Source organism: Sceloporus occidentalis, unplaced genomic scaffold (genome assembly GCF_023333645.1).
Source record: "Sceloporus occidentalis isolate IW3139 unplaced genomic scaffold, rSceOcc1.0.p SCAF_6, whole genome shotgun sequence".
In the NCBI taxonomy this organism is placed as follows: domain Eukaryota; kingdom Metazoa; phylum Chordata; class Lepidosauria; order Squamata; family Phrynosomatidae; genus Sceloporus; species Sceloporus occidentalis.
The window spans coordinates 106934200-106957973 of NW_028316986.1; the positions used below are offsets into that span (position 1 = coordinate 106934200).

Here is a 23774-nt window from a genome sequence, read left to right on the forward strand (position 1 = left end):
AGGACTTCTAGGAATTTTAATCCAACAACATCTGGAAGGCCATATTACGCCTGCTATGGTTGGCCATAAATTATTGGCAAGCATGTGAAAGAGTCTAAGCCAGTGTTTAATCATCTGTGACATTTAATTTTCTACTTTGGTGACAGCGGGGAGAGAGACAGCTATAGAGAGGTTAAGTGGTGAGTGTAGAATTTAATCATCTTCACCTTAGCAACTCCTTTTCTGGTAATGTAGAGTTAAAATAGAGTGGTGATGTATAGGCCATTAGAGTTAATACAAAACAAATACAAAACAATATAGTTAAATCCAACAAAATATTCCTTCTATTAACAAAACATCCTTATCATTTCCTGTGAAGCTGGCACATGCAAAATCTTCATGGGATGCTTGAATCATGTCAAGCTACATCAGCCTGATAGTCTATACTCTGATGGCCAAATATCCAAGCCCAAGGAGGGCTATGGTGTTAATGTTTCCAATAGTCAAGTGTCAAGTGAATGGTGCATTTAGAAACTGCTTTTACACTTGTGGAAATATGCCTCTGTGGGAGCTATTGCACAGATTCCTCTGACTTCAGCTGCCACAACTAGAATTCTGTATGTGTCTTCAGAATGCTAGAAACAGAACTATCTGCTCATTTCCCAGGGACATAGCCAAGCGGGGAGTCTATGGGTTCTGGACCCCCCTTCCGTTAGATACAATGAATGGTGTGTGCTCTTGCACCGCTGCGCCCAACCCCATTATAATGGTGTCAGTCTGGACCCCCCCTTCCCAAAATCCTGGCTATGTCACTGCATTTCCTTTACTAATACAGTAGGGGAGAAATGAAAACATATAAAATAGAATTATAAATGAGCAAAATTCACTGAAGCATTTGCTCTGTAATTCACATTTTAAAAAGTTGAACTTCCTGAAATAAATTACCTGAAACTCACTTTTAGACCATTTAGGAGATTCTCTGTGTAATTTTTAGGCTTGCAGCCCATACACCTACCATTCTGAAACATGTGTATCAAGAGAAGCTGCTACACAAGAGATTAATTAGAATAAGAGGTGTCAGGGAAACTGTTAACAATCCAGCAAAACTACAAAATCTGTAAGGCTGATTGCACCAGTAAGCTGGTACCACACAGTGCATTTTATGCTATGGAAAACCATCATATTAACATAATAAACCAAGTAAATTATCTACATAATGAACCCAAAAGAGAAGATTGAGGTTGAATGCTCCTAGACAAGAACTTTTGAGGGCCACTCATAGCAGAGTTTCCCTAACTAGAATAATAGAATCAAGAGTTGGAAATGATCTCAAGGGTCATCAAGTCCACCTAGATGGACTAGTCCAGCTCCCACATTACTGGTGCTTAACTAACTCACTCCAGAGTGCTGCATGGCCAAGCATTTGCCAGGACTGACAAGGAAAGCTAATTTCACTTGTGATTGTTACATCCAAGAAGGCTAGACGCAGTATAAGGGGGGAAATGGTCTGAATGCCTTGCCTCTTGAAGTGTAAGGAGTGAGCACCCACTAAGAGCATTTTCCTGATGATGTCTTAAATCTTTGATTTTGCACTACCTTGGTGTGTGTGTTGACAAGGGAAATAAAAATGAATGGAGGGCATACACACAAGCACACATGTGCTCACACAGAGTATTAAATTAGTGATTATAGCCATTTCTCCTTTATTTCATTTCATTTCTTTTTACTGCCACTGGCCACAACAATCACCATTATCCTACAGTTGAACGACATTTGTTTTCAATCTCTATCTGTAAAATGCTAATCAGGTGCTTGATTTATAGGTCTTGGGATTGTACCCTGAAAGTCATCACTTCCCTATCCTGGAAATATAAGAAAGGGGTTCCCCCACTTTTTTCTTTTTCTTTTTTATTCCTAGAATTTTCCAAGCTGGCCCAGGTCTAAATGCCACATAGATTTCTGTGGGATCTGACAATGTGCACCAGCTCATTTTCTTTAGCCATGCTAAAGTGGTGGTGGGGGGAAACAATTATAGCAAATGCATTTTAGGGGGGAATATAGTTATATAGACAACAACAAACACTGCCCAAAACTAGCTGCCTTCATGGAATGAACAAGTAATAAAAATGCATGGTAGATGCTCAGCCATGACTACTTGGGGATCATCTGAAAGTCCATATTTATCAATCCAAACTTTCTGGTTAGAAAATTATTGTTAGTGCCAACTAGAGTAGAGCCTGTGAATAAGTGGTAACTTGGTAGAGCAATACTTACATAAATTCAATTGATTTAATGGGTCTAGTCTAGTTGAGGCTAGCAATGGATTCAGGCTGCTGTATTGCTTTTTTTAAAAAACCCTGAGTGAACATTGAAGATCTAGCTGATGTCACATAATATGCACTCAAACACATACAAAAACATACACAGCAAAAATCTTGATTTAAGAAAATGAAAAAACCCAATATTTGGGTTGGGATGATAAATTATAAACAGATTGTAACAGTGATAAATTATCAGATGTCTACTGTGATCTTTTTAGTGTTTTTCAAAAACATTTTTGCCCTTTTATGAACTTCTTGTGCATTAGGAAGAAATACTTCATTAATTATTTTGTATTATTGGTAATTTTGTAATGGTAATTTCCCCAGTTGCTTTGCAAACTATATTCTGCAGGTTTGTTATAAAACAGAATAATCTGAAGAAGTAAAGTTAAACAAGTCATCAAGCAAAACCTTTACAACTTTCCATGGTTCTACAAAGGGTGTATTTACATTGCCCAAACACTCATAGTTTGTAATAAATAATTAACAGAAACAGGACCCAAGAGAGCACAGATATTGTATGAAAATGAATATAGAAGAAAGTGCAATTTAATGATGATTCCTCCTGACATGACATAACAAGGAATCAAAACACAAACATTTTTTACATATCGGAGCATCTTTCTTATATAAACTATAATTGTGCATTGGTGAACATCAAAACTGACATTGATTATCTTTCAGTAAATATGTTAATATAAAGTAAAAAATAATTAAATACTACATTCCTAATTTTTTAAGTGGACTACACCAGAAATGTTCAGATGCAGGGTTCCTGGTATTTTAAGCAGGATGGCAAAACCAGCAGCTTTCCCTATATAAGTATAGGATTTGTGTAGGGGAAAAGTTAAGGATTAGGACTGGAATGTAGGATATATAACTTACATTTGCATCATCAATAATTTTATTTGTGTTTTAAACCTAGAATAACAGTATCCAAATTCAAAGTAACAATATTATACACACACCTGGTGACTCCTCCTGCACCTGCTATCCAATTTCAGTGCAACATAATTGTATTCACACACGTAGACATTATATATGTAGATTCATGAACTTTAGAATTATAGTTATTATTGAGGCAATTTAGCAGGTAGAAACATCATGTAGAATATCAGCACTGAATGGGGGACAGTGGGACACTGATTGACTTGAGAGCAATTTTTGGTCTGAGATATCTAATACCATATTGCTTCCATGGTCCAAACCATGGCCACTCCTGTATCGTAATAAATTCATAGTTTAATATTCTTCCTATAAACATGAAGCTGTACATCATCTATTAGACTAACCAAATATCTGAATGTGCAAGATGGTTACTGGCTATCTGAAAAAAAATGTTGTTTGTAATGACAGTTAATGGCACTTATGGCAACTCTATGAATGAAAGACTTCCAAGTGCCCCATCATCAACCACCCTGCTCAGGTGCTGCAGACTTAGAGCGGAATCTATCCATCTGGAATGCAATCTTCTGCTTTTCCTTATGCCTTCTCCCTTTCTAAGTTTCATTGTCTTTTCTAGTGAGCCACGCCTTCTCATGATATGGCCAACGTATGGCAGCCTCAGTTTAATCATCTTAGCTTCTAGGGTTGATTTCCTTGATTCAGGCTTAATTTGCTCTTTTTATTTGTCTTTTTAGTAGTCCATGGTAGCTGCAGAAATCTTCTCCAGCACCACATCTCAAATGAGTTGATTCCCTTCCTATCCACTGTACAGCTTTCATATTCATACATAGAAACTGGAAACAGGATGGCACAGATAATCCTCACTTTGGTATTCAGTGATACAGCTTTACATTTCAGAATCTCATTCAGTCTTAATAAATACAGTGCTTTTTATTCTCACCAAGGAATATGTTAGATGCATAATAAAAGTATAAGTTCATTATGCATCGAACACACAATGAAACACTGTCAGTATTCAAAAGGGCAAAATACAACTATAATTTGTTGATATAAAACTTTCTAGCAACCATTCTTTCTTGTATTGTGGACCACTGTTTTGATTTGGTTGATTTTCTTTAGCATCTTACATCTTCTTGTGCTATTATGAGAAACTGGCTGAGATGCCTCTTAATTAAAATAACCTCCTTCTGGTCAGCTGTACGATGCATATTAACCAGAAGAAAGGAGTGGACTGCATCTTCAAATTTCGTTAAATGAATGCAGTATCACTGAAGGTCAGTTCAAAAATTAAGGCTTTTATAGTACTAGTTATCTCATTTCAAATGTCAAATATATTGGTGATATGGAGAATGCCTATATTAAGTATCAATACAATGAAGCTGCCTCAAAATATATTTGCTTCAGTTTTTTAAATAAAAAACCTCAGCAGCTGCTGAACTACAGGACAGTGACATCCATACATCTATAATAATAAATAATAAAGTAAAAATCTGTGTCTGTCTTTCTTTATGTATCACAGCTCCAAAAATCATACAAACTAAATACATTTGCAGACCCAGCTTAAACAGACCCATGGAATCAATGGAAGTTGTTAAGTCAACATGTATATATGTTTTATCGATTCTGTGACTGTTCTCTACCTGGAACTGAGAACAGAATAATAGAATCATATGATTACAAATTAAAATACATATTAAGAGGGCCCCAGAGATATGTACCTGGAGGTAATTTGGATTTTAATATATATTAATTAATTCACTAATTTTTAATTACATTTGTCTGTCTGCTCAAAGACTGCAGCACCATCCTCAGTCAATAAGGAGCAGATTTCCTTAACCAGTACAAAATGTTACATTTAAAACAGTTTTCAGCCAGACAGAACTAGTTGATGGGATAGAATTATGGGGCAGACCCATCTATCCTGCTCTGGGAAGCATCTTTATGGGCATGAAACTGACCATCTTCTCTCTCAGGGGTTGCATAGGTATACCATGGCAGCAGGGATACTTACAGGTCCCAGTGAGCATGGTTACATTCATACAGAATGGGCACAACATGTCTAACTCTGACAGTTGAGTAACTGTGCCTGGAGACTGTGGTATATAAAACTAAGGGCTGTTTTACTTTAACTTGTATTAAATACTATTGCAAATGATGTTGTTGCAGTAAGATAGATTGTTCAGTTTATATTATGGACACCCAAACAGTGGCTCGCCACTATAGGCTTGGGTGTAGAGTTTTTGCCTACCTCATACTGTTTCTAGGGACTGGTGATTGGCTTGGGGCAGGATTCCAATTCTGATGACCAGAAGATCAGAAGGCTGGCAGTTCAATGCCGGAGTGTTGCATTATGGGGTGAGTTCCTGTCATCAGTCCCAGCTTCTGCCAACCTAGCAGTTCGAAAGCATGCAATGCTAGTAGATAAATAGGTACCACTTCGGTGGGAAGGTAACAGTATTCGGTGCAGTCATGCTGACCACATAACCACCAGAGTAGTCCTTGGACAACTCCGGCTCTTTGGCTTAGTAACAGAAATGAGCACACACACCCTACATTCTGTTACAAATAAACACTCATGTCAAGGGACTACCTTTACCCCAGCTTCAAACCAGGAATAACTGGGAAGAGGACATTTGACAAAAGGAGGACATTTGAGAAAGGAGCAAAGTAGAGACTGAAGCTATACATAGCAAATGTGTACTGCAGGGAAGGGCAAATTTGGAAGGTCTAGGTACCAACTCCCTGGATTCCTTGACCCTCTGCAGGTGACATTTCTTTTTCTCTAACACCAAAAAGCAGAAAAAAGATGGAAAGTCATTTATCATTTTTAAAAATGAGAAAGAGATTTTTGGAGTATATAATCTGTATTATAGGAGAACCAAGGTAGCCAGTTGTTTCCATGTCAAGGATGAAGTGAATCTACTGGGTTTTATATTTTAAAGAAGGTATCTAACCCTATTCTCAAATTTGGTTCAACCCCTTGGATAACTCCTTTAAAGTTGGGATGGGGGGAGTTGATTCATGACATGTTTGACATTCAAGACACTGGCTGCCCCTGCAGAGTTGTGATTCCTGGAACATGGCTCCTCTTATTTTACTTTTTAAAAAAGATTAAAACAGAGCTTTGGGAGGGGGTGCAAAATGAATTGTGGCCACTTGCAGGTTTAGGTTCTGTGTAACCAACTCCTGGTATATACTGTTTTGGTTTTCTTGTCAAACTGGGTAGGTACAAGAGGTTGGTTATTATTTTATGTCATGTTATTTCTCCCTTATAATCCAACTAACATTATTATTGTTCATTATTGTTATTGTTAAAAATGAAAGGGCATGGGAGAGGATTTGAGTCTCTTGATAAATAACATCATGAGAAGCTATGTCACTTTAGCATGCTCAGCCACCCATCCAGCATGGACAATTTGTTAGAGGATACATTTCTGAAGTAAAAATATTATACTTCTAGTAGTTGGAAACAATGGCCATGATCCAATAGGTCTGATCCGCGAAATCAAGAGGGCTGTGGACCCACTTATCTCCTGAGGTGGCTTACTCAGGGTGCTCTGAAAACCTGTTCCACAGGGCTGTGACATGGATTTGTAATTGGTTGACTGGCCAAACCCAAAGGGTGCTCAACATTGGCTCCTTTTCATCCTAGAGAGAAGTGATGGGTGGGGTCCTGGGCCCAGTGCTATTCAACATCTTTATCAATGACTTGGATGACAGAATTGGGGGCACATTTATCAAATTTGCAGATTAGGAGGAGTAGCTAATACTTCAGAGGACAGGATCAAAATTCAGAATGACCTTAATAGATTAGAAAGCTGGGCCAAAGCTAACAAAATGAATTTCAACACGGAGAAATGTAAGGTACTGCACTTAGGAAGGAAAAATGAAATGCACAGATATAGGATGGGGGACACCTGGCTGAACGAGACTACATGTGAAAGGGATCTAGGAGTCCAAGTAGACCACAAGTTGAACATGAGTCAACAGTGCGATGTGGCAGCTAACAAGGCCAATGCGATTTTAGGCTGCATCAATAGAAATATAGTGTCTAGATCAAGGGAAGTAATAGTGCCACTATATTCTGCTCTGGTCAGGCTCCACCTGGAATATTGTGTCCAGTTCTGGTCACCACAATTTAGAAAGGATGTGGAGAAACTGGAGCATGTCCAAATGAGAGCGACTAAAATGGAGAAGGGTCTGGAAACCATGCCCTATGAGGAATGACTTAGGGAACTGGGGATGTTTAGCCTGGAGAAGAGAAGGTTAAGAGGTGATACGATAGCCCTGTTTAAATACTTGAAGGGATGTCATGCTGAGGAGGGAACAAGCTTGTTTTCTGCTGCTCCAGAGACTAGGACCCGGAACAATGGATGCAAGCTACAGGAAAAGAGATTCCACCTCAACACTAGGAGGAACTTCCTGACAGTAAGGGCTGTTCGACAGTGGAATAAACTCACTTGGAGTGTAGTGGAGTCTCCTTCCCTGGAGGTCTTTAAACAGAGGCTGGATGGCTATCTGTCGGGGATGCTTTGATTTGGATTTCCTGCATGGCAGGGGGTTAGACTGGATGGTCCTTGCGGTCTCTTCCAACTCTATTATTCTATTATTCAATGATTCTATGAGGAGGCCTCTGGGAGGAAATAAGTTTCCATCATGCTAGTAGGTCAGATGTTAACACAATAAAACAGAAATGCTATTTTAAGAAGGCAAGGTATTTGCAACAAATACAATTTCTTTCTTTTTATAAACAGTGTTTTAGGCTGGAATCTTGTTGGCTCTACTGCTGTTGTTATGTTTCCAGCATAGGTAGAAGAAGCAGTGGTAACAGCAGCAAGATGAAAGGCAACAGGTGTGAACAAACAGTAAAGAAAGGATGAAGAAGTCAGTGGAAGTGCAGGCAGGAGGAAATGGCTGCTGGTCCTAAACTGACTTTTTTTTTTTTTGAATGCCTGTTTTCCATGGTGGATTCCTCCTTGAAGCCAAAGCAGACTGAAAGGGGTGGCTTAGATAACTGTCTGTCCTGTGGCACAGGCAATTGTCCAAGGCATCTCTTTCAGCGTGCCTTGGCTTCAAAAATGCCACCCACCAGAAGCCAGAAATAGGCAGCTCAGAATGGCAGCCATTTCCTCCTGCTGCTGCTGCCATCTCTGCCTCTCTCCACAAACATGGAAAAGGTGCAACTGCCAGCATAATGAACCACTCTTAACACCATACACCAACAGGATTGCAGTTGAACTATATGTGTAATTGTGATAAAGGATAGTGACTATTGTTTTTTTAAAGGAAATAATAGTGACTCTGCATAGAGGGACCCAAATACTGAAGTGAATCAGAAATCCAGACATCTGCTTTGCAAACACAGAGAAACAATTTCTTGTAAAAGCAGAACGGTAATTTGTTCAGAATCCAAATTGTACATCTGGAATATTAAGCATCCTTTTAAAGTATGTACTACAGTACTAATACAAAGGTGTAAGGGCCAGTTGTTCGTCTGATATGATTATGAAAAAGTAAGGCTCAGCTGTTGTTGCTTTATGATTTTTTTGTGCGCCTGGGTGCCTCAGCAAAAGAACATTAAAATACATTTGATATTGGTACAATAAGGAGCATTTTTATAAAAGGTAAAGAAAACGTTGAAATGTGACACATGTGGTTCCACTATATTGAGACCAATTAGAACCAAAATATCAAGTAATGTATTAAATCGTTTTTTTTACTCAAAGATAGCTCACGGAAGTGTTCTTTAATAAAAAGCAAAGCCTTTGCTACTTTCAAATTTGTACATTTGAAAAAGAATATGAAGAGTGTTTAAAAAGCTTGCTTTTGTATTTCAGTTAATTAAAAATGGTAGAATGTGAGTAACTGTGAGTTATCCTAAATGTAAATTGTGATAATTACTGTAAATCCACAGGTCCTGAGCTGCTGTTACCAGATAGCCTAGCCACATATACTAGGTCTCCTGGCCTCAAAAACTGGCAGAAGAAAAGATCTATCAATTAGGATATAAGCAACATCATAATTATCACTGCCAAAGTTATATCAGAATAGTCCATAAACCCAAAGGAATATACATTTGCTGATGGAATGTGAAACAGACAGATACAAAAATGCTATACGACAAAAACGAAACACAAATAATGGCTTCTGGGTGGTGAGTTCATAACGAGAATCTTTCTCCCTGTTTCACAAATGGTTACCTCCACACATCTTTTTACTCCTACCTGAAAACACTTATATTCATTCTACTCACACAGAAGACTGTAGTGATTACACAAACCTTTACTTATTCTGATTTCGAATTCGGAGACACCTCCTTTTCAGTGGTGGCTCCAGATCTTCTGGCCCTGTGCTGAGAATTGGCGTTGAGATAATGCATGGTGCAATAGAAGTCTTTTCCGCTGGTTTTGGCACAGGCTGGATGACGCAGCCTGCTTTGGGTAGCATCCGCAAAGCATATGCATGGTCCTCATCTGCAGGATTGTTTAGGTTGGGATCTTGCTTATCTCCCCCAAATAGGGGCTCTTCCCCAGTCTTCTTACCAGACTCTCCTTCTCGGCGGCAGTTTGAATTACAGTTGTTTTCCTTAACAGACTCCAGCTCACTTACTGGCAGTTCTTCCAGAGGTTGTGATTTCTTTTGCTCCTGGGATGTCTCTGAGTTCTTAGAAACCTCTGGGCCCTTTGTGCCATTCACAATTACATTGCAAACTGCAGCTGCACTATTTTCTGGACTGCCAGAAGCCAGTGTGATAGGGCCACAGTGAACTGAGTCACTGCAAGGTAATTTTTTTGTTTCAGTGGGGCTGCAATTGTTCCTACAGTCATTGCAGTTCCTTTTATCTGAGCTACCAAAAGTCAGATTTACAACACTACTAGCTTCATGTTCAACTTTGATGTGAGCATGTAAAGCCCTGTGGATAACATTGTGAAGTCTAGACCTGTGACCTACGGTTAAGTCTATTACACCGTCCTGTGGTCCCTGTAGTACGGTAGGGAAAGCAAACTTCTTTACTGGACTACTAGGTCTCACAGTCAAATCAACAACTTCATTTCTACTGTGCTCCTGATGGGCTTGTGTTTGATTTAAGGACTGGCCTGAGCAGCTTGGCGTTGAGTCAGCGGACTTGGAAGGTCCTTGTTTTGAATCTCTGGGGGACACAGAATTATTTGTTGGCTTTGCTCCAGTGGCATCACTGGACGTACTTGGAATGAAGCTTTCCCCATTGCTGGAGAAGCCATTTGGGGGCTTGGAATCATTGAGGTGAGGAATTGGGATTGGAATGGGGATAGGAACTGGAAGAGGAACAATGACAGGATATGGCACTAACAGGGTCGGGGGTGGCACCAGTGGGGCAAGAGATGGCAAGCCAAAGTTCATCATCTGAGGCATGGGCATAGGACCATTTGGCATCATGCTTACAGGAGGGAAGGGAAGACTGGGCAAAGGGACTCCTGGAGGTGGAGGTGGCAGTAAACCTGGGGGGTTTCCAGGCATGGTTGGAGTTGTTGGAGGGTGAATATGAGGGGACAGCATTGGCCTGTGCATTGGGCTGGAGGTGGGGCCCATATTTCTAGGACCACCTGGTGGTGGACCAATTCCAGGAATCATTGGATTGGACAGAGGGCTATTTGGATTTGAGGCATGATGAGGTGGCCCTCGAATAAATGGTGGACGAATTTGCTGCAGGATTTGTTGTTCCATGAATATGGGCAAGGGAACCGGTCCACGGTTTGTCATCACCATGGGAGGGCTTCGAGGTGGGACACCAATTGGAGGCACAAGGCTAGCAGGTGGCTGAACAGAAACCGGTGGAATATTTGGATTCTCATTGATGGGAATAGGTTTAGGAACAGGCGTTGGGATTTTAGTGACAGAGCAGTTGGCAGTATCAGGCGGAGAGGCAGTGGTAGATGAGGATGGTCCAGGACCTTGAATTTGGCCAGCTGCAGAGGCTGGGGATGGGGCCTTTCTCCGAGCATCTGCTAGCGGTATATTCCAAGAATCTGGAGTCAGCAGCTGCACCCCAGTGCCTTCTGCTTTATTTTCGACTGGAGGATGTAATGTGCTGCAGAGTCCAGCTGGAAGATTGGCCTGTGTCTCTTTGTAGAAAATGTCCATTTTGTACTGATTGAGACATTTTGCACTGCAGAACTGAAGCCTTCTTTCCCCGTCCCCAAAATCCAGATACTCTTTTGTGTGTCTTATGTGCTTACACCAGTCACATACCTACAACACAGTAACAAAAATCAAAACAGGTAAGAAAAAAGTGATTTCCTTTTTATAATATCATTTGCATATTTTTAAACTTTCCATTACTGTTTCCTAAACATCTACATTATCAAGAGAAAATATAGTTCCTGACACTTGTTGTGATACCAAAATATAAGCCTTGCATCAAAATATTTCATCTCATCTGCAGTCCTAAAGTGTTTGAAAATACAAAAGCACAGTATTCTATGTGTGTATACACATATTAACATGCATTTATTTGTGTGTATATATCTGTGTGCATGCAGAAACCCATGGGTTACTAGAAGGGAATCATGTTTTTAATGGTGGTTCTTTAGCACCATTATTTACAACCGAAGCATAAAGTGATACAGATAATAGGATTCCTATATGACAATAGGTAAGAGAGTGTAATGTCTCTCAGGAAGATCAGATTTTCAGATCTTCTATTCAGTGCTGTCAAGTCACTAATGACTCAGTCCTATGCATGTATCCTCAGAAAGAAGCCCGCAGTACATTCAAGGGGATTTCCTCCTTATTATTCATATATACTGTGCACTGTATAGGATTGTAGTTTAAAGATGGCTTTAAGCAGATTTAGAGCTTCCTGCTTTAAAGGGTTGTTGTACAGATGGCCAAAAAGAAAAAGGAAAAACCCAACACGTGAAATATGTGGAACACTCTAAGACTGAAATCCTAAACACCCTTACTAGGGAACAGGTCTCATTAAACATAGTAGGATTTTTGAGGAAACATGCATTAAACTCTGCTGCAAAGATCTATATAAACCTCAGGAGATTTTCTTATCATATAGGATATTCTTAGTATAGAGTAGTGTTAAGCATGCTTAAGCAGAATGATTTCAATGGACCTAAACTCAGTGGTCCATAACACAATATTGGATTACAGCTTTCACATTAGGTACTGCTGAACTGCGCACACCAATACAGAGTGACATGATGAACATCTGGCAACGTAAGATCAAGTAACACTTGGAAAATAATCCAATGACTCAAGAGCACTGTGAGCAAATAATTTACAATTGATTATTGTATGTTACCTAAATGTGGTAGATAAGAGAGCTGTTGGTTTAAAAGGAATTCCAAAAGCAAAAGAAATATACATAAATAGCTTTGTCTTTGAAATGTGAAGTAGAAATGATACTAGAATCTGGGTGATTTTCAAATATTCTGAAATTATGTGAACAAGCTGGAAAGATTTTCCAGGGGTTTTGCCCACTCTTCTTCCCTATTAACTTTTGTACAATATCTTGACAGTTTGTAATTTATTTAACAACTTTTCAAAAACTAAAGCACTATCTCTTTTTATTACAGACTTACTGTATCAAATGCAAGTTTCCGTTGTGAATGGGTGTGTACTTCTATTGGTGTGGTGATTTTTTTTATTTTTTAATAAAATAAATAAATAAGGCTGCAGAACTAATTAAGCTCTGAAAGGTTTTCCCAATTGTAAGCCACTAGAAACCAAAGTTCAAAAACTAGTCATTCTAGGTTTCAGAATCCATTACTTTAGAGAAATTATTATGATTTCATTAACACATTAATTTTGCAACACCAAGAGCTCTCACAGATGGTAGAGACATGATCTACAATTCAAATATGACTCTTGTTTGCACAAATGCCTTTTCCTTCATATGGCATTTTAAACAAGAATTAAAATGAGTAATCTTTCCCCAGCTATAAACAGATAAACAGATGTCAAAATTGTCTTTTTCTTTTTTGGACAGATTTTATACCCAGAGATGAAACTCTTCAACTCTTATTTATTTATTTATTAAACTCTCATAATATATGGTAGACTCTGAGTTTACAACTATGTACACCTTTACAATTCAAAACTGAGAATACTTAAAAGAAACCCACAACAAGAAATTATTATGAAATGAACTTAAATAATTTGATTTAATAACTATTAGCCATATAAGGAGGATTAAAACAATGTATGCTGGGCATGTGCTTACTCATATCTTAGTTTTCTTCCATCAAAAACTGTGAGAATATTGTACAAAAAACATGGGAACAATTCCAACAAAATCATCGTATACACTCAACTATAAATCAACCTCATATATAAATTGAGGGCAGGTTCGGTGACCTGAGGATCAGTCCAAGGTAAAACTTGGACGCTCCCTCAGTGTGTGGGCATACAGCAACAGAAACTCTTAACAGCAACTGTCCAGCCAAGCTAAAAGCAATTAATCACTCAGGACTCTTTCTGCTTGGCTCAAGAGAAAAAGAAACTATCTTCCACCACATGAGGAAATCAAGAGCTGCTATCACATTATTATACTGACCTGTAAATAAGTCAACCTAGAATTTTGGGGTCAATTTTTGGCCATAAACGTTCAGACTTATAGACGAGTATACAGTGGACCCTTGTTATACGTTGGGGTTTGGTTCCAAGATCCCCTGTGGATAACAAAATCTGTGGGTGCTCAAGTGCCATTAAATATGACACAGCAAAATGGTGTCCCTTATAAAAATGGAAAATCAAAGTTTGATATTTGAAATTTATACTTTTTTTGGAATATTTTCAAACCGTGGATGCTTGAATCCGTATATTAAAAATCTGTGTGTATGAAGGGCCAACTGTATACGGTAAGCACTCTGAAGTCACATTGGTTTCAGTGGGCATTTGTTTAACTCTTAATATAGACTTATGCCTGCTCAAGGCTTACTACATTCAATGGACTTTACTCTTATGTAAGCATGCATGAGACTGCAGCATATGTTTCTTTTGAATCAGTGGGATTTCACTGGACTTAAATTTGCCTCAATTGCATCATTTCTCACTCACTAAGGGAGACTATCACACAAAGCCTCCCTCCCAATGCTGTTGCAGCTTTTTAAACACCTGAAACAGCAACGATTCTTTTCACTTTACCACACAATTGCAAATTGGTAACAGGTTGACCATGCATCTTATCACACTACCATTTTGTTTACTGGTCAGCTATCCGAGATTAAGTAAATAAGTAGTCTTGCCTTTGTTAAGAATGGGGTCCGTGCAGTGAAACCAGTTTAAATCCCCTTTCTCCTGCCTCCTTGAAAGCAAGAAGTCTTGCCCTCATTTGAAATGGGGGGGGGGGGGGGAGATGCAGTGAATCCAGTTCAATTCCCCTTCTCTCTGAATTACCCTTATGGCACATACTTCAATAACAAGTTAACTGTGGGAGTGACAGCTATTCACAGGATTTTCCCACTCATTAAAAGCAGCAGCAGAATCATGGATTGACTACAGAATACTTACTGCCTAGTTATGATGTGGTGCAATATGATCCATTGATTACAGTTTCAATCTCACTTCTACCCTATTATTTAAGACCAGTGCGATAATCTCCAAATATACTGTAATGGGGGACGTATTTTGCACAAAATCTGAATGTGACTGATTTATATAAAAAGCTGTATTTTCCTGCACAGAAAATGTTTCCATAGAATATGTTATTTGTGCAGTGAAAATCCTGAACTGCAAAAAGACTTCAAAACCTGTGGTTTTCAAAAATGTTCTAATAGCCGGGGGAAATGTTAAAATTATTTGTTGCTTTCTTCAAGATGAAAGTGAGTGAAGAATTACATCCCTGCTATACACCAGAGTTTCAGTATGCACTGGAATGGCCCTCTACTCTTCACATCACTGCCAGAGAAGATTGTTGGACTGCTATGGACATTCAGGGATGCTCTGAGAGCAATGTGTTTGCCTGTTCCAGGGAACGTTGTTTCTAGTTGTGCATAAGGTGTCCAGCTAAAACACACATATGACTCTCTTGTATGTTTATTCTTAAAGCATTTAGCCTTCCACGTTTTCCCAGCATGACAGGACACTGGAGAGATTATGGGACAATGCTCAAAATTCTTAAATTAGCAAACCTAAGTTGCTGCTGAACCTGTAAATAATTGGTTAGAGTCACTCTTAACAGCTCAATGTCATGGTGTCATATGACATATGGTATTATGTTGGTATAGCAGCATTGACCTAGACCTGCAACTGTGTGGTTCCAAAAGAGATGCAAACACAAGGTGTGAGGGAGCATAGGGAAGGTTTCTGAAGGATATTAAACATTCTAAATGCTTTTCAGTATTGGAAAGATTTCCGGGGGTTACCAAATATCCTAATGACTTTTCAGCCACTACAGAGCTGATCTGGGCCTATATGAATGCCATTCTAAATATCCTCTTCAACACGAGAATTATCATAACATTGTCTATAGAAGGGGGGGAGAACTCCTAGATGGTGAGTTCATGTCTATAAACATGTACAGTCGCCCCTCTATTTTTACGGACTTCAAATCCATGTCCCTTGCCTGTTTGCAGGCGACAAACTAAGGAGGACAAAATGGGGCGTGCGCCCATGGTGCATACCAGTGGGCATGCCGCACCATTCAAGTCAATGGGGCTTGAATACCAGCGATTTTCCGTTTTCACGGGGGGGAGGGGGAAGTCCAGAATAGATCCCCCAAGAAAACAGAGGGCCTACCGTACTCCTACTATGGAGCTACAAGACGAACACGGGGTAAATGCAACAGGTAAGCTAGTTTATACAACAACAACAACAACAACAACAACAACAACAATAATAATAATTTATATGCAGAATAGCAATAGCAATAGGAAGTACATTCCTATACCGCTTATCAGTGCACTTAAGCACTCCCTAAGCGGTTTATAAGGTGTAAGCTAATTGCCCCCAACAATCTGGGTACTCATTTTAGCGACCTCAAAAGGATGGAAGCCTGAGTTGAGGTTCAGCCCTTTCACTGGTATTGAACTCGCAGACTTATGGCTTGTGAGTGAGTGGCTGCAGTATTGGCATTTAACCACTGCGCCACCAGGGCTCTTCATAAATATGGAAGAACTGACTTGTCAAATTTTGCTCCTAGATTATGTCTTTTCAGAAGTGTCATAATATGGAAGAAAAAATCTAGATACTAGCAAGATTATGCCAGTGCTTTGTGGGCATATGCAGCACAAACAACTAGAAAGTGGAGGCATTGTAGACTGTTATTTACCTTTCAAATTGGTTTCAATTTTTACTATAGATTTTCCCATTGCTTGTCAAAGGGAAACTGGTTAGTCTTTGCTCTTCAAAAGCATTTGAGAACACCTATGTTGTATTTGATAGCAGATAGACAATAACACACTGCAGACATAAATACATTGTACATGATAAAGAGCTCCCAGACATGTATAAATCACTGCTTTTCACTTCAAGATATTTACATGTTGCTGTTGGCTGCTGTATTTGTAGTTCTTCGAGTATTTTTTCAAAACTAAATAACCAGCAAAATTTGTATTGCCCTGGATCATTAATTTGCAATTCTCACCACCCGCAAAATTTTATTCCCACTCAGAGAGTGAGCTTTTAAAAATCCAGGATTCATAGCAGCAACAAATCCCAAGGGACTGTATAGTTCCATATTTGTGGTTAATACAGGAAGTCCTTGACCATTTCTGGTGCTTAGGGGTCAGGGAGTAGCAGACATCCCTTACAGTTTACATTAAGATGTTTGAGAACACTGTTCCTTTTTTAAAAGAAGGCATCCTCATACTGACACTTAACATCCAAAGCCAATAGTGAGCCAAAGCGCTAAAGAGATCTGCATGATAATTGGCCAAGTTGCCTACAGTTTCAGGAGATTTGAATAGTGATTGATTAAGTTTCCTATCATGATATACAACTTCCTTCATCCTCTTTCTTCCTCCCCATTACATATTACAGAAACTAGAAGAACTTTCAAACAGTTTGAAGAAGCTGTCTATGTCCAGAAGCCGCACAAAGAGTCACTGGCTTTGTACAAACGGGCCTGAAAGGCCTGCCTGGGGGCAGAGTTGAGGCGTAGTGTCCTGATGCCGCATGCCCGACTCCCAGGGCCCCCTGATGCCACACGCCACTCTAGAAGGTGGGTGGCATCATGGTGCACCAAAGGAGCACCATATAGCCACGTCACCATGGCTATGGTGTCCTTTCAAGGTCGCAAAAAGGAGCTCCTTTCTGCACCCTCGAAAGACCAGATCAGGGCTGTGGTATGAGGTTGCCATGGCCCCAATCTGGCTGTTTGTACAGCCCCACTGATAGATAGTAATTCAGGAGCTTTATTGCGAGAGCTATTTGCTCTCATCTAGAAGAGCTCATTCATTAGTATTTTGTTTGCATAACCAGTGGCCATTGTAGTCTTCCTGTGGATTCAGCTCAGACTTCAAATGTTCTGCCTAGTGAGAATTATTGCTGAAACACCCAACACTGTTCCCAGTGGGATGTTCAAGCCTGGCAGTCAGGAAAATGCTCCAGTACTTATAAGAAAGTTGGGAAGGGGTAGACAAATGGTCTGTGAAAACATTCTGAAGCAGAACTGATTGTGTCCTGTGGTCTACCAAGTTGTGGGGATTTTCTTGCCATACTGCAGGTCTGCTGCTCAGAGGCTGTAATGAGAGCCTGACTCAGGGGCTGTTCAGACCAGCCATTAAAGCCAGCCTGAGGGTAGAGTCTGGATTTTGCATTCACATGATGCATGCCCCAACTCTGCCCCCAGGGCACCGTAATGCTGCGTGCCACTCCACATGGTGGGACGTGTCACAGCGCTCCTCTGGCACTGCATCCGGATGACACAGCAATGAAAGAGCGCCATACAGCCATGGCACCATGGCTATCACGCCCTTTCCAGGGCACAAAAAGGAACCACTTTTGCGCCCTGGAAAGGCAGGATCGAGGCCATGGCATGTGGTTGCTGCAGCCCTGATCCAGATAGGCAATGAGTGGCATCGCACCATCCCTTAGGGGCTATCTGTACAGCCCCTCAGTTTCGATCCTGATTGCTAAGTATGAAACTACACCTACATTTAGGGGGGAAAAAACCTCAATAACTTTAGTAGCACAGTTCCAAACATGACCTGTACATTCTTACTCAGAAGCAAAACTTGAAAGTATTCAGGTTCCATTTTATAAGATACTGATTGAAAGGCATATATTTTAGTGCTTCATTTCTCTAATGATTTGCTCCTCTCTAAAGAACTCTTAAGTCATATTAAGATTAGTAAACTCCTCTTGTAAAAATGTTTAGAAATCCTTCTTAGAAATTCTCTAATAATTTCTCCAGCTTTTAATGATGAAATGAGATATAGAAAATGTTAGTGTTCACTGATTTCACTCACTTATTGATCATGGACTATTTTACTGTTAAATAAAATGAATTAAGGATATTGAGGATAACTGCAATAAATCAGTCTTTGAGAACATCTCTGATGAACTAAATATATTGTCATTATCCATCTGATTCTATTCAGCACTCTCAAGTCACGCACAACTAGTTTGCTCCATCTCTCTTTCTCTCACTCCCTCTCTTACACACACATAGCACACAAGGACTAAAAATTACTGGAGTAGAAATAATGCCACTTAAGAATTAATGAATCAGATATGTCTGGCAATATTGATAATTTAAGATGAGGTCAGTGAATTTATGATACCAATGGCTACATACCTGAAGTGATCAAATAGAGCAAAATTATTCATTTAGTTCTAACTGATATCATGCTTGAAGTAATTAGAGATTTCTCCTGTGAGCTCATTCTGATTACTTAAGGTGGGACAGGCAGAGCATATATATCTTTCAGTTCAATAAAACAATGTTTTCCCTATTTCTAAAACATGAGATATACAGGTGGAATGTGTATTACAAGGGGGATCCATTCTGGGACCATTTGTGTTATATGATTTTTGCATAAAATCTGGACCCCTATTTCTATTATCTAAAATGAACAATGAAGTGTTCTATACAGGCATCTTCTAGGTCCTCCAGCACAGTTCTATGGTATATTTCCACCAGACATTGACCAATGAGTTGTGCAGGAGGACCTACACATTCCTAGATAAATTTTCTTTCTAGGAACCTCTAGGTCCTTCAGAGTAACGCTGTGGTTATCTTCCAGCAGAAACATACCATAGAATCACATTACAGGGCCTAGAAAATGCCCAGAGATAACACTCCCCCCCCCCCCCAGCATGTGAAAGTGAAGCAGTGTTATATGAACTCATGTAATACATGGGCCACCTGTACCTTTAGGAAATTGTTTGCATGCAGGGTAAATTCTACTGACTGGGGTTTGCTGTTGTTAGCTGCCCTCAAGTCAACCTCGACTCATTGTGACCCTTTGGATGAGAAATCTTCAAGACTCCCTATCTTCCACTGCTATGCTTAAATTTTGCAGACTCATGCCCGTGCCCTCCCTAATTTAGCCATGTGATGTCTGATCCCCCTCTCTTTCTACTACCCTCAACCTTTCCCAGTATTATTGTCTCATAATGTGGCCAAAGCATGACATCCTCAGTTTGATAATCTTGGCTTCTAGGGCTATTTCAGGTTTGATCTGTTCAATGACCCATTTATTTGTCTTATCTACTTATCTACTTTTCTTCTTTTCCCTTTCCCTTTTCTTTTTATTCCTTTTTTATTTGTAGTTCTTTGCTTTTTGCTTCTTTTTCTCATTTTTAAATGTACTTTATGTAATGTTAATGTTTTTATGTGGTTGGAAATTTTTAAATAAAACTTTTAAAGAATTTAAAAAATCCCAAATGGCATGAAGTTGTATCATATCTTTACCTTTTATTTGTGTATCTTTTTTGCATAGCAATTTTTAAAATTTGATGGTAGGGCTGCAATCCGAAGCACACTTACTAGAGAGAAGCTCCATTAAACACAGGGAAAATACTTTAAACATACATATGATTGTGTTGTGCATCACAGATAGATTCTTAATTTAGTATCATCAGAATGGTCTATTAGTTTCAGTCAAAAAATATCTTTGAGATTTGTTGTACCAAGAGCAAACCAGTAGTATCAGCTCATGCTTCCATCCAAATTAATAGGTATTAATAGGTATTTTTACCTTTACTTTGAAATATAGACTTTTTTTGCATACTGGAGGGTTTCTGTGGTGCCATCATGACTTTTTATGAAATACTAGTAAAATACTATACTAGATGATAGTATGAAAATAATCATAATGAAACACATGAGATTTACTTCTATGTAAACTGGTTAAGATCTGGGTGCTAATCCTCAATTCAAAAAAAGTTAACCATGTACAAAAGCCCCTTTGAAAGCAAGAGAACTTGAGTTAACAATTTGTTAGCTGTTATAAGTTTCTCTGCTTTTCAAGGCTCATATTTAGGCAGACTTCTCTTAGGCGGGTTATAGACCGCCCATTTGGGGCGGTCTGCACCCGCCCCTTTCCCCGGAATATTGGGGCCTCAGCGGTCAGAACGGCAGCCACTGAGGCCCCGATCCGCCGCTTTTAGGCTGCGGGGAAGCAGCAAAACGCCGCTTCCTCGCAGCCTGAAAAGGGGTGTCCCTGGGGCTTCAAGCCCCAAGGACACCCCGCGGCGGTGGGGAGAAGAGAAAGGGGCTGCTTGGCCCCTTTCTCTTTTAGTCCGCTGGGCGCAGCCGTCTGAAGGCTGCGCCCAGCAGACTAAACCAGGAAGGAGCTCCGAAACGGAGCTCCTTCCTGCTCCGTGTTCAGGGCGCACTAAGCGCCCTGGCGCAGAGCAAGGACGTCACGTCCGCGCCGCCCCGTCTAGAGGCGGCGCGGCCGTGACGTCCTCACGGCGGCGGCCATATGGAAGGGCCGCCGCCGTTTAGTGCGTGACGAGCACGCACTAGGGTTAGGGCGGTGCGGAAACACCGCCCTTTTGTAACCCTAGTGCGTGCTCGTCACGCACTAAAGTGCCGGTCTGTAACCGGCCTTAGTAGACCATTTTTAACCAAATTACTTTATCCAAAATTAGTAATTCATTCTGATTTAGTGTGCATGACTTCACTACACCATCTGGCCTCATTTTAATATAGGTCTGTGTGAAAGAGTGCTATGACCTGTCCATTTTGATTAACATGTGATTATACAAAATTCCTCAGACTTTCACACAATCAGTGATCTCACATGTAAGTTAACTGTCTAGCATAAATTTGTATTATCTGAGTTCCTCACCCTAGATGGGTTCTCATAATAAATCACGTTGCATATATTAATTTTGTGTTTTATGCAATATTTCTATTGAAGCTTCAGATTTCAAATCTTTTACATACAAACTAAAATTCTAATTTCTCTTTTTAGACAAAAACATAGGGACAATTTAGATATTTTTTTCCATATTTTGTTGCTGTTTGAATAGATCCTTCCTCTCTTCCACCTCACTCTTGGGGATGTAATACATGGAAATGTCAGAAAGGACATCTGTTCAGCTCAGGTTTGCCATGTGGAATGGAAAACAGAAGGGAGAAAGAAGTGGCAAACATACTGTAAGAGACAATAGAGCATGTGTGTGTGTGTGCTGGGTTAAACAGCAACTTTTGCCAGTATTTCACTGCTTTACGGTCACTCTTCAATGAAACTTTATTCATTTTTAGACACTGAATTTCGAGGAAAAGTAATAAATTGACCTACACTGAGAATCAAGCCTTTTATCTGCATACTACACATAGTAGCAGTGGAGTGAAAAAGTTTGTGAACCCTAATGATAACTATGGAAATTCCATAGGTCTACTATAGCATTCCATAGTTTTTGTTACTAAATACAAAAATGAATTTCTTTCAATCTGCTTTCAACTATGTTTCTTTTCCATTACTAATTTGATTCTGCTTCTTCTAGATAAAAACCAGGAAAAAATTACCTTTCTTTGTTAGGTTTTGGGGTTCTGCATAAGCCACACAACTTAGTAATTTGTATTGATAACAACTGAATGGAGAAACAAGGATCACCAAAAACTGTCTTTGCCCAGGGTATTACTTATCCCAGAGTGCTAAATGGAACATAGAATTGACTTCATCAACAAACGTATTTCATGACACTACACTATGATTTCTAGTTTCAGACATTGTTGGTAAGGTCCAGGACTAGTGCACGAAAAATAACTTTCATAATATAACCTGGAGTGACAGGTGGTAATGATTTCTAAAGCATTTTTGTTGGGGTATGATTAAAAAGGAGATTGAAGAAGAGGCTGATAGCTCCCTGACTGTATGCACCAGAAACCCATGAGCTGAACCATAGTTCCCCGAACAGTACTATGGTTTGAACCACTGCCTTCTCCTATTACAGCAACATGAAGTGTCCCTCTGGTCAGAGCATGGTCCACCAGTGGTTATATACTGCCTTTTTCCTTGTTCTTTGGTTTAGTAATGGTTTCTGAATTTGACAGATTCTAAAAGTACAGTCATAGCACTTCAAAGCATTTGGTTAACAATAGACCTGGCATTCTGAGACAGATAACAGTCTCTGGACACTAGTCCAGTTTGGAGATAATTGAGGAGTGATACCAGTATGGAGCTTTCTAAAGGGTAATCACCCACTCATCTCTCCAAACACAAATATGATGGGGAAAAGGCAGTCAAATCCCACTCCTAAACAGAAGGACACAACCACAGTGAGTTTGATTCCGTGCAAAAAAATTGGGGGGGGGGGGGGCAGCTTATGATCTTTGTAGGCTAATCTCCTGAATAATGTGAAAAATGACCAAGCACACAGCATTCAGTATTGTATTCTGTTTACCCAAAAGTGCATATATCATAAATGGAAGGATGATTCCATAACCATTTAAAATGAAAGAATAAAATGAAAGAATAAAGCTCTTAGCAATATGGACTTCAGCGCTGATAAAAGTTCAGAAGAGAGGATAAATCTACACTATACAGTTTTATCAGTTTCATGACACTTTTACTATCATGCCTCCATCCTATGGAATCCTGGGATTTATGGTATGATAAGGTACTTGGAATTCTGTGTAAACAGGTACTAGAATGCTACAGAAAATGCTTCTAAGTGTACCAGGTCCCTCACAAGAATTTGACTAATTTCCAAGATACTTTGTGCCTTTGCCCATCTGATGCTTGACTGCACAGGCCCCAAAAATGCATTCATGTTTTAGTTTGATCTTTACATTTGTCATGATTTCATATTAAAAATAGATTGGTTTATGTGGTCTGAATTTAACTTTACAAAAAAACGAATGGACTCTTTGGGAAAGAAGACCTACAAAACAATAAAGTTGTGCAAATGTGGTTGCAATGTAAAAAGACAGATGAATGAAAGAACAAAAGATGGAAAGAGTCAAAGCTGCAGCTGCTAAAGGCCAAATGTTCTGATCATTGTTCTGTGATGTAGACACCTGCCCCAGAGCTTTTAATATATTTCACATGGGCTCAGTTTGCTGTCAGAACTGTTCCTATTAAAATCAGCAGGAGTTCAGTGAGGGCAGGATTAGGACTTTGTGTAATTTGTGTTATTTTATTCAGGCCTTCATATTCGCTGTCATGAAATACACAA

At 39.6% G+C, this 23774-nt stretch overlaps 1 protein-coding gene across 3 annotated transcripts in view; it reads right to left on the reverse strand.

Annotated features, from left to right (window-relative positions):
* The window catches only part of SOBP (sine oculis binding protein homolog), a 199767-nt gene that overhangs the window by 11893 nt on the left and 164100 nt on the right, over window positions 1-23774 (reverse strand). For all 3 annotated transcript variants that reach the window (XM_089530637.1, XM_089530636.1, XM_089530635.1), the window contains one exon: window positions 9487-11435. In XM_089530637.1, the coding sequence (XP_089386763.1) occupies window positions 9489-11435 (1947 nt within the window). In that variant the 3' untranslated portion in view covers window positions 9487-9488. The remainder of the gene's footprint in view (window positions 1-9486; window positions 11436-23774) is intronic.